This window comes from Mandrillus leucophaeus, unplaced genomic scaffold (genome assembly GCF_000951045.1).
Source record: "Mandrillus leucophaeus isolate KB7577 unplaced genomic scaffold, Mleu.le_1.0 Scaffold47, whole genome shotgun sequence".
NCBI lineage: Eukaryota > Metazoa > Chordata > Mammalia > Primates > Cercopithecidae > Mandrillus > Mandrillus leucophaeus.
The window spans coordinates 4,916,663-4,929,299 of record NW_012105031.1 but is presented as its reverse complement, the minus strand read 5'-3'; the positions used below and the strand labels follow the sequence as shown (position 1 = coordinate 4,929,299).

Here is a 12,637-nt window from a genome sequence, read left to right as displayed (position 1 = left end):
CACAATAAAATATATGCTATTAATTAGATTACTTCTTGAAATAACTTTTCTATCCCTTTTTAAAAGACTTCAATTTCTTATTGAACATGGGATCATATTATATTTGTTTGATTTTGTGCCTTGTGATAGCAGAGAGAAAAATGATGAATTCTGTCTAAACTAATATGTAAAATATATCCACTAGATAATAGTTTTAGATATTAAAGGGATGGTAGAAAGAAGAATCTTATCTGAATTATGTATTTATTTTCAAAATCTGAGGAATAAATGCAAATTTTTAAAAGTAGCAAGGACTTGTAAACAGAAATTGTTTCTATATATTTTAATACAAAATCCACATTTATTATTAGCACCAATGATTTAACTTACAAATATATTCTGACTCCCTGGTTTTAAGACGAATAGCTTAAGTTAAACACACCCTTCATCTCTTCCAAAGTCAAAAACAATAAAACAACAAAATAACACCTACAAGCAATAGTAGCAATGGCGATTTGAAAACTCATACATTAAGTTAATGGGACTTCAATAGCTCAGTACAAACTATATAATAATATGTAGCATAGATGTCAATTGACCTTGATTCTTACAGTCTGTTGTAATCAGTTTCATAGCCTTTAGTCACAGTTTCTGTGTAACTAGAGTTACCTCGCCTTAGTTCTGAGGGGCTTTGTAATACAGAGCTCCACTGTTTTTTATGACAGTACTACAGTATCTTCTTCCTTCTACGGTCTCCCTGTTTTTGTCTTGCTTCTGCTTCTTCAAATCTGTGCCTGGACAACTTTCATGTTAATCCATTCTGAGTCATTTGTTCTTCTTGGCCTGTCAAGACACCCAAAAAAGGCCAAGTTGTTCACCCAGGGAGCCATACTGGCACATTCCTTCTGCACTTGATACTATCTTTTAATTCCCTTCAACCAGGGACCAGTCACTTTAGGCTATTAGCCTGCAGGTCATTTAGAAGATTTAAGTAAATATCTGATTTGAGGAACCTGGGATAAGAGTCCTTTTCCATAAGAGTATATATAACTTTTTGTGCTTCATCAAAACATGTGGGGGTTGGTGCTTTAATCTTCTTGGCTGTAGATTCTCGAGTGCGGAAGTCAATATTGATCTAAAAAAGAAAACCTTGTTAGTTAATATATACTTCTTATTTATGGCAAATTTTATGATGTTACTGTGTTTTTTGAATCTCCTCAGAAAGTGATTTTACGGCCTCATTTAAATCAACTCAAATATCTCTTAAATGCCTTTCCAAAGTCAGCTCTATACTAGATGTGAAGGAGATAAGAAATATTACAAAAATGTCTTTGTTCCAAATTTCCTCATAGTATAGTTGGGAGAGGCAAAAGAAGCAGACATGAAAAATTTAAGTATCCACGTAAGATGATCCATATGTCACAAAGAGTGATATGGGCATTTAAGATTTACAGGAGGAGAAGGCTCTTTTTGTTGCTATTTTCTGCTTAGACCAAGAATATTTATCTGGTACTACTGTTAATTGGAAATACTTTTGCTGCTGCAATTGTATACATTATGCAAATCTGCATTTTCTTATCCAAAATGAGAGCACTCATTAAGGACTCCCTGACATGCAGTTCTGGTCAGTAACAATACCCTTAACCCTTCCCTCACCCTCCTCATGGCAGCTGGTTTTGTAAAATCAATCTCTTCATTCTACTGTGCTGAAACCTTCACCAATACAGAAAATTAGATTCTCATTGCACTGAGCTATATTTATATACCTAAGTATGTAGAAGTAAAATTATATACCCCCAAAAGATTTTATCTTGTTGTATATATTAAATGTTATTTCTGCATGTAGGGTCTTTTACGGAGAAACTGAAGATGATAAGCTTAACACTCACTTGTTTAGCAGCATCTGAATGCACAAATACTTTATATATCTCTTCTGCTTTGCAGGGCAAAAGATCAGACTCTGTTTTCTTATAGTCTTCACAAGCCAGCCAGAACTCAATATTCTCCTCACTGAATTCAGACTTTAGGAAACTTCCAAAGACTTTTTGACCAGCTAAAAAGAAAGGGGGGGCGGGGCGGGTGGGAAGATAATTCATTTAAATAAACCAACAAATGAATACTTTGAAGAAGAAATTTGTAAGAAAAATACAATTGCATTCTATTCATACAAAAGGTAAGAGACAGCTACTGCTGAAATAGCTATATTATAGATTGTAGAGATGAGAAGGCATTTGAAATTTCTTCATTCGTAGAAGAGGAATCTGGGGCCAGACAAACTCGTTCACAGTCACACTGCTACTTAATGGTGGCTACCGAACTATGTTTTGCTTCTATCTGCTGTTCGAATTGAAATTCTGCTCTCCTAAATATAAAACCATCTTTTATATATGCCAAATCTTAGCCAGAGTAGAGAGTATTTTAGGGAAGCAAATACTGACAAAAGGCATTAACATCATATTAATAATTAGCAAATAGAATTTCCCCGTCTAATTTATATTAGCCAGAAAATAGGCCTATATATGATCTGTAGGCCTTATGTACTAACTATGTTTGCTAGCGTTTACTGAGACTTTTATATTGTACCATTTATGATCCATATCTATACCATTTATTTGTTTAGCTGAATTATAAACAAAGTCAGCTGAGCTAGAGTGAACAAGTTGATTCCCAAGTAAAGCTCCTTAGGGTGTCTGTGGAGAGGAAAGAATAATCTCACTCTTTAGAGATAGAGACCACACTGCTCATCTTCACCTCTGAAAAAGGTCCTAATCTGAGTAGAATTGTTATGCCCAAGACAAGGGGAAGGCAAGCTGATTTCATTCTTTACCTTCTCTCATCTGAAAATCTCCACAAGACTATTTGTGCTTAAAAATCCTTCTATCATGTTTATGTCAAAACAACTATCATGTTATAATAATGCAATTATTTATGTTATGTATCTCAACCACCTTCAAGGCAGTAAGAGACTATCTTTGATAGTCTCTTTTGAATCCTTGGTACCCCTACAATGTCCTCTACATAAGAGTGAGATGAATGATGAATGTGTGAAAGATAATTTAATTAATTGAATGAACGAATCATACTTGTTACATCTAAGTGTAGAAAAATACGTTCTTTAGGCAGATTTCAAAATGGCAATGTACATGTTAAAATATTTAGCTTACTTTTAAAAACTTTACATATCGGAATCCCAGCACAGTGTTTAATTTTGTCTCCATAATGATCTATGAAAATACCTAATTTTCTTGGCAAATTTGTCTAAAAGGAGTTGGTAGAATTGAGTGCAAAGTCAGCATTATTAAGAGGCATACCATGCTGAAGTTATCAGTAACTAGAGACAAACTAGAATACAACTTTTTGCATACTATCCTACCCAGAATACTATATTTAGTGAAGCCATTCCATTTTTTTAGAGTATTGCACTGAACCCAGAAACATTTAATAGTTATACTTACTTTGGTTGGCAAGAAGTTTTTCCAGAGACAGAGACCATTGCATTACTTCAGCAGCAGAAAGTCTGCAGGGGACAAAAATGTACGTACATTAGTCGTTTTTAAAAATGTAAGCACACATGAAATAAGAATGGCTGTTACACTTTGATAACTTCACAAACTAAAACTGTAGTTCTAATAATTATGTTAAAATTTATTCACAAAATGCAAAACATCCCTTAGAGTTACTATAGTTATGAAAAAAAAATCTACCAATAAAGTTTGAAAAAAATCCAAATAGACAAAGTCCCATATGTGTGTGCACACATTTGTATTCAATTTACATTGGTACTGATACAGTCTCACTTTATTTGGCACGTTACTTAAAAAATATGAAGTCTATTGTGTGCAGTATTTATCCCTTGCTGGGATATAGAGATGATGCATAGGCGTCTCTTGAAAATGATAATGATAGTTTACTGTATTAGTGTACTTACATGTCCTTGGACTTGGAAGATTTCATTCCAGATTCCAGATGTGGGATCATAGATCTCAGGTATGCTTTCATATCCATTCCACTGCAAAAGACATAAAAGTGAATATTCATGTTTCTTCAGAATTCATTTTATTTGTAAAAAGACATAGAATAAATTTATCTAAGGAATAAAACAATACTAAAAATGGTTGATATAACATTTTGCTATATTCGAATAGAGCCCATTTTTATGAGTCCATGTACAGAAAAGCTCCTACCCAATTTAATGCCATATCAAGATTTATTTTTTTTAATACAGCTGAATATTACTTACTACTCACAACAGACAATTAACTCCTCTGATCTGGCTAAACTAAATGCTCACATTCTCTTCCATTCATTCTCAATCCTTCTGCCATTAAAGATAACCTGTTAAAATTCACAAAGTGAGATTCTGAACAAACTTACAAAGTCTTTGGCCTCCTTTTTTGCATTTTGTCATCTAGAAGTGAATGAGCGGTTCCTTTCAATTCCTTTGGGTTAGCAGAGAAGAACATTCCTGGCATTTTGTCTAACTTTGGAGTGGAGATGGCTGCTGCGCGCATGGTGCTCTGAGCAAATATGCGCGCGTCAACGACTCTGCTGCTTTATATAGTAGAATGCAGACAGGCACTTGCTGTTTGAAGGAGTGTGTTTATCAAGTGATGTTACCACAGACACTGGAAGTTCCCCCTTTCTTGGTGTGCTGTGACGTGTATCTTGAAAAAAAAAAAAGCATACAGTGATGTCTTGTGGTTGAAACTTAACCAAACGAGAACAGGTCACTTGATTAGAAAGAAAGGAAATTAAACATACAGAGGTACACACACATATGTCACATGTCTAAAGCATTAACAGCATCAGTCTTTGGTTCTGGAGGATATTTGTTTATTTTAAAAGTTGCATGTTTCAATAAACTGTTTCATTTGGCGTATTAATTTATCACATAGAAACTCACATAGAAATTCATCACATAGAGTTTTATCTTACTCGATGCTTTGGATAGTCCTTGACTATAAAATTCATCTGATCAAAATATTTTAAGAGTTCTTTTTTTTTTTCTCAGGAAGCAGTTCAAAGTAAACAAATAATTTTTGTTTAATTATTTTTGCACATACCTAAAAGGAGGGAAAGTTATGAGAGGCTATCTTCACGTTTTCCCACTCCAATTCTCATCCCTTATTTCCATGGCAGGAAATTTCCATGTTAGTATTTTCCAAGGCATGTGCTAGACATCGACTGGCAATACATAAGGTGATTTTAAGGGGTACATGGCTTTTAATATTATTTTCATGTTAAGAATATAACTAGTATATCAAACTTTGATTTTTGCATATTTTGCATATTAGGAAAAAAATAAAGTTTAATTAAAACAAATCATAAATAAATATTTAATTGTATACAAATATGACATAATTTGTAAACATACTGATACTAAGTTTGCAGTATCAGAGGAAAAACTGTTCAAGGTAAAATAAAAGTCTATTTGGATAGACCAATGATATGTACTTCTTAGGTAATGATCTTTCACATTTTGACAGTACCTCTGGAGATAACAGTTTTAGCTTTAATAGAGATTAAAGTTTAAAAGACAAACAAAACTCAAGGAACTAGATGACTAATCACGTATAAGGATAGAGAAGTTTGTAAATATAAGCTTTCCAGAGTTTATATAATGAGCGTGGCTTATTTCTTAAGAGTACCTTAAGCCTCCTTGGATTTTACCCCTGAAAGGACAACACTTTGCTTTGAAAGGACAAAAGAGCCTTTACTTAAAGAAGCTTCTGATGGTATCAGGTAATGCTGATAAAAGGGAGGGGAGTATTAACTTTTCTATTCTGGTTCTATCATCAGGATAAAGAATATTTGAAGAAAATACATTTACAGTATTATAAAATTCACTTATACACAGCCATCAACTTCACTATAATGACCTCATTATATCATATGTAAGAAGCATCATTTTATGTTGGGAAGAAAACAGGAGGCATTAAGAAAGATAACTAGTGAGATGAGCTGGCCACTTTGGAAGTGACCCGAATGAAAGCGGCGAAGCTCAAAGACTGATGACATAAAGGCATTTGTTTGTATACTTCCTGTGGTTCAGTCCATACTTAATTTCCTGTTAAAATCTTCAACGTTGCTCATGTTTGTTGATCTAGTATCCTCTCACTCCTCTAGCTAATTGTGAGTAAATTATGTTAGAGTAAAATGATTTAAAAATTATTTTTGACAGCCCAGTATTATTATCATCCAAATATATTGACAGTTTCCAAAGAACAAGAGCAGCAGCAAAAGTTATGGGGCCAAGTAAGTTTGGGAAATGTTGGGCTCCTGACTTGTTAAAGAACTAAATCCTCTTTAGATAGGGAAAATAGTTTTTTGAAATAATGTTTTTTTGACACCATGTTAAGAAACTGTGGTCTGAGATCAAAATAAGTTTTGCCTGTAGCGTATTTAGGAACTGTTGTGATGCTCCCAACATTTTGCTACCCCTACCCCAATATAGATTTTGAAGCGCAAGCATTTACAAGTGCATGCTTCCACACTTGAACAGAAATATAAACTCTTGAAGGAGGGAGTCCTTTCAAAATTCCTCTATGACAATTGGCTGATAAGGTCACCTTAGTCATGCAGTAATGCAGCTGCTTTCTCAGAGGCTGTTTGCTAATCCACGCAAAATCTGTATGTTCCAGAACAAGACAAATTTGGTCAAGTTGTATCAGCAAGTGCTGATGAGCTCATGGCAGGGCATTGAAAGTTCCCTATTAATTTTAAAGAGAGTGCCACTATCTGGCCCCTCTTTGTAAAATTCACTAAGAAAAGATAAACTGTCAAATCATAACTTTATTGAATCAATGACTTTGGTTGAAATAGTAGAGGATTTCAAAAACATCAGTAGAAGAAACAGTGGGTCTCACAAACAATCTGGATTTCAGTTTTCCCTCTTTGAAACTGTGCTAAAACGTCTAGGTTGGAGTTTCTAGGAAAAAGAACACTTCATATAGTCTTAGTGTTATCTTTTCTTAAAAAAAGAAAAATTAATGGACTTCATTTTTAGGGAAGTTTTAGGTTTACGGTAAAATTGAGTGGAAAGTACAGAGTTCCCACATACTCCCCACCTTTCACCTTGCCTCCAGCTCCACCACCAGCACCATCCCTCATTAGTGGGAAATATTTGTTACAATTGATGAACCTACAGCGACACAGCATTATCATCTAAAATCTATAGTTTACATTAGAGTTCACTCTTGATGCTGTACATTCCATGAGTTTGACAAATGTATCATGATATGTATCCATCATTATAGTACCATACAAAATACTTTTCCTTCCCTAAAAATCCCAGTGCTATATTTTAAAATACCTAGGAGATTGGTTCAGTAAAACATTTCAGATTATGGCTGTTGATATTGATAGGAAAAATAAGGAAAATTTTAATCTTTGCTGAACTGATTTGAATTGAAACATTTGGTTTCAATTACTCCAATTACCGGAATACTAATAGGGAGTGCTTTGCTTAAGCCTGATGTTTTTCGAACTTTTAAAATGTTGCTAAAATCTTGTTGTGGATATTAGAGTTGCGAGACAAGGGGTAATGATGAATGTAATATTCTACTTTAAAATAAAAATGTATTTATACTGGAAAAGTCAGTGACATGGAAAGATAGCTTGATCCATTGAAACAAAATGTTTTGGTTCAGCAAACTTTAATTGCATCCCTACAGTGTATCACACATAAGGTACTGCAGATACAAAGATGAATGAATCTCTGTCTTAAGGGGTCCACTGTGTAGTAGGGCTGACAAATATTTGTGAAAGGTGCCATCAGAGAGGAATGTACAGAGGAAAGAACACAGAGGAGTAATTAGCTCTGGAAGTATGGGAAGGGAAGTCAAGTACTGCTGTCTTTACTATAAAATCAACATGTATCTATTCTTTGCTTGTTTCTGCATTTATATTTAGTATCCCTTGGAAAGTTCAAATGGCTGCAATGGAGAAACTGGTCTCTAGCAAGAGACCAGTTTTATGTTGAAGGATCATGGAAAAATGGATCCCATATGTACTCACAAAGCTTTGCAAACTTTCACAAGGACACTGAATGACTTTGTTGAATTAGCATAACCACTCAGAGCTTCCTGTCTTCAAGGTTTATAGGTAAGAGTACTAAAAGTGTTTCAGCTAAATTTCATAGAGTTTATTTGAAAATTTGAAAAAGTTGCAACAAAAGTGAGTTTAGAAGGATTTTTCTCTATGCGTGTATAGAGGGTTGGTGAAAACTTTATATCATGTATGAATGAAAAGATAAAACATTTTAGACTTGCTTATGATTTTGTTATGAAGAAATATGTTGGGTTTTAATAAGAGCAAATATCTGAAACACACTGAACTTCAATGATCTCAGTAAGTGCAACTGAGCAAGATAAGAATCTAGTTTCTTTTTCTCACTCTGCTCTAGTCTTTCAGTCAACATTGACTGCCTCCTTTCTATAATATGAGAATTTACAAGAAAATAGAATGTGGGACCTTCAGTGAACTGAGCTTATGTGATTCAATAAGCCTCATTCACCCTAAATCTAATTTTACCAGTTAAGTTCTCGATAATAGGCCCATGTTCCAAGACATTCTTGAAAGCACTGAGGAAATCTTTGGATAATATTATCTCTGGTATATTTATTCCACATTGGATTTATTTTCATTTAATGTCACACTATCACTTATAATCCTTTCAACAAGAGAGAGTAGTTATGTCTGACTCTAGACCATGCTTTGCAAATAAAATTTCCTAAGTACGGAAGCAGGTGCCTTATTCCCAAACCCAAAATAAATGGAGAACTATGCTAAATGAACGCTGACACATTATTTGGAGTGGGGATAGAATGTTCTATTACATAACAATGACATAAATGCAAAAAAATAATGGAAGTGCTCAAATATCTGCATGTAGATGATTTGGAAGGTGATAATAGTTTGGATCTATGTTCTCTCTAAATTTCATGTTGAATTGTAATTCCCAGTGTTTGAGATGGGGCCTGGTGGGAGGTGATTGGATCCTGGGGGAGAATTCCTCATAGCTTGGTGCTGTCTTCACAATGGTGAGTAAGTTCCCTCGAGATCTGATTGTTTTAAAGAGTGTGACTCCTGTCCCCTACAATTATCTCTCTTTTTCCCATTCCTGCCATGTGAGACACCTGTTCCCCCTTCATCTTCTGCCATGATTTGAAACTTCCTGAGGCCTCCCCAGAAGCAGATGCCAGCTCTATGCTTCCTGTACAAGCTACAGAACCAAGAGCCAATGAAACCACTTTTCTTTACATAAATTACTTAGTCTTAGGTATTTCTTTATAGCAATGCAAGAATGGCCTAGTACAGAAAATTGGTACTGAGGAGAGGGGAACTGCTATAAAGTTACTTGAAAATGTGGAAGCAGCTTTGGAACTGGGTAACAAGCAGAGGTTGGAAGAGTATGGAGAGCTCAGAAGAAGACAAGAAGATGATGGAAAGTTTGGAATTTATTAGAGACTGGTTAAATGGTCATGATCAAAATGCTGATAGTGATATGGACAATAAAGTCCAGGCTGAGGAGGTCTCACATGGCAATGAGGATCTTATTGGGAACTGGAGTGAAGGTCATGCATGTTACGCCTTAGCAAAGAGCCTGGTTGCAGTGTGCCCCTGCCCTAGGGACCTGTGGTAGTTTGAACTTCAGATTGATGATTTAGAGTATCTGGCAGAAGAAATTTCTAAGCAGCAAAATGTTCATGATGGGACCTGGCTGCTTCTAACAACCTACACTTATATGTAAAAGCAAAGAAATGACTTAAAGTTGGAAGTTCTATTTAAAAGGGAAGCAGAGAAAAAAAGGTTGGAAAATTTCCAGCCTAGCCATGTGACAGAGAATGAAAAAGCTTTTGGGGGAGAGGAATTCAAGCAGGCTGTGGAGCAACCACTTACTAGAGATACTTGGAAAAGGGAGCCAAGTGCTAATATCCCAGACAATGAGAGAAAGGCCTCAAAGGCATTTCGAGGCCTTCAGGGCAGTCCCTCCCATCACAGGCCTAGAGGCCTAGGAGAATGGTTTTGTGAGCTTGGCCCAGGGCTCCACTGCTAGGTACAGCCTCAGGACACTGCTATCTGCATCCTGGTAGCTCTGGCTCCAGTCTCAGCTCAAAGGGTCTCAGATACGGCTGGGACTGCTGCCTCAGAAGATGCAAGCTATAAAACTTGGCAGCTTCCATGTGTTGTTAAGCTTGTAGGTACACAGAGTGCAAGAGTGAATGAGGCTTGGCAGCCTCCACCTAGATTTCAGAGGATGTGCAAGAAAGCCTGAGTAGCCAGGCAGAAGCCTGCTTCAGGGGCAGAGTCCTCACAGAGACCTCTACTAGGGCAATGTGGAGAGAAAATGTGGCTTTGGAGCCCCCACACAGAGTCCCCACTGGGGCACTGACTGGTGGAGCTGTGAGGAGGGGTCCACCATCCTCCAGATCCCAGAATGGTAGAGCCACTGGCAGCTTGTACCTTGTGCCTGGAAAAGCCACAGGCTCTCAGTTCCAACGTTTGTACGGTGCAGCTACTTGGACTGCACCGTACAAATCCACAGGGCATTGGGAGTCTACCCCTTGCTCCATTGTGCCTTCCGTGTGGGACATGGAGTCAAAGGAGATAATTTTGGAGCTTTAAGATTGAAAGACTGCCCTGCTGGATTCTAGACTTTCATGGAGCATGTAGCCCCCTTTTTTTTGGTCTGATTTTTCCCTTTTGGAATGAGAATTTTTAACTAATGCTTGTACCCCCACTGTGTCTTAGAAGTAAGTAGCTTATTTTTTATTTTATAGGCTTATAGGGAGAAGGGACTTGCCTTGTCTTGGATGAGACTTTGGACTTTGAATTTCTGAGTTAATGCTGAAATGAGTTAAGACTTTGGGGGACTGTTGGGAAGGCATGATTGTATTTTGCAATGTGAGAAGAAACTGAGGTTTGAGGGGCAAGGGGCAGAATTGATATAGTTTGGATATGTGTCCCCTCTAAATCTCTTGTTGAATTGTAATCTCCAATGTTGGAGGTGGGACCTGGTAGGAGGTGATTGGCTCATGGGAGAGGATCTTCATGATGGTGAGTGAGTTCTCTCGAGATCTGGTTGTTTAAAAGAGTGCAGCACCTCCCTCCCCACAACTCTCTCTCTCTTGCCCTCCTCCTACCATGTGAGACACTTGCTCCCCCTTCACCTCCTGCCATGACTGGAAGCTTCCTGAGGCCTACCCAGAAGCAGATGCCAGTGCTATGCTTCCTGGATAGCCTGCAGAACCATGAGCCAATTAAGTTTCTTTTTTAAAAATTAAATTGCTCAGTACCAGGTATTTCTTTATAGCAATGCAAGAATGGCCTAATACAGAGGCATATTTTAAATGTTAGAGAGCAACTTCAATAAATGACTGTTAACTTTCCAAGTTTCTAATAACAGTATTCCAGTGATTTCATTTGCTTTTGCTCTTACAAAACACTGAGGTGGCTAACAATGGAGACTTATTTGCTTTGCTTTTCCTCATTAATTATATAAATTTCTTACAAAAATCTCTCAAGGTTTCCTGACATGTCTGTTCTTTCCAAAACCATGCCAGTTATTGCTCACAAATACATTAACTCCACTTTCTTCATGTCCTTTCTAATGCTTTGTTTTTATGTCCATTTACATATATGTGTATATATAAAGTATATACATTTATATAATATGTGTATATAATATATATACACCTATACATTTTATTATTATTATTTTACTAAATGTTGGTGTTAGACTTGCTGGACATTTGTTTCTAGTAATAATCTTCCCACTTGAGAAAGTAGCTTTAAGTCAACAGATAGTGGCCATGCTTAGCAGTATTCTACTATTATTGTGAGTACAAGTGGTCTGCAGTGTTCCACTGCTTTCTGTGCCTGTTCTGTATTTTTTATTAACTTTTATCTGCCATCTTATTTTTCTTCTATTTTAAAAAATAAATGAAAGGCTTCGCGTCTGTTGAATCCCAGTGACATGTTCATCTTGCTGCTTAGAAATCTCACATTTCAAAGGACTGTGAGTCAATTCTCACAGCGATACCTTTTCCTGCTGTGTGAGTTTGATCAAATCAGCTAACTTTTTTCAGTTTTCTTTGTGTAGAATTCACAGGCGATCATCAGCAACTTGCAGCTATGGTAGTGGCATGGGAAGGTCTCCTTTTGAAATTCCACACTGATCAAAACTAGTCCCAGAGAAATTAAGATTTAGACAGAATTTGTCATAGCTAGGATGTTTTCCATTTTTCTTATGATGTTAGAGCTCTTTGCCTAGACTTCTTCCTAAAATTTAGTAAATTTGGCAATCCATCTATTCCAAATGTGGGGCCCCTCCTACCACTGCAACTCTGTATTCACTGGGCCAATCTTCCAGATTGCTTCTTTCCCTATCAATATTTACTTGTCTTGGATTTCCTTTTTTATTTAGTTAGTTGATTTCTGTAAATTCCAACCCCAATTTAATTTTCCTGCTTTTTCTTAGATGCTCATAGCTGGATATCGATCCTCCCAACTGCAGATCTCATCCAGCTCCCTCCTGTTGCGGAGGCACATTGAGTTGTCTGTTGTTTTAGATAGGATTTTCATAGTTGCAAGTGTCAGCAGCCCCATATTGACTATTAAGTAGCTTAGGTAAATAGGAAGATAACTGGAATACCCT

At 36.4% G+C, this 12,637-nt stretch overlaps 1 protein-coding gene across 1 annotated transcript; it reads right to left on the bottom strand.

Moving 5' to 3' along the window:
* Window positions 1-224: 224 nt before the first annotated feature.
* Window positions 225-4,556, bottom strand: RGS1 (regulator of G-protein signaling 1). Its single transcript, XM_011995082.1, has 5 exons — window positions 4,354-4,556; window positions 3,908-3,988; window positions 3,435-3,496; window positions 1,869-2,032; window positions 225-1,114 (listed from the first exon to the last, which is right to left on the bottom strand). The coding sequence occupies exons 1-5, from the start codon at window positions 4,488-4,490 to the stop codon at window positions 929-931; spliced, it is 630 nt and encodes a 209-aa protein (XP_011850472.1). The 5' UTR covers window positions 4,491-4,556; the 3' UTR covers window positions 225-928.
* Between the last annotated feature and the right edge of the window lie 8,081 nt (window positions 4,557-12,637).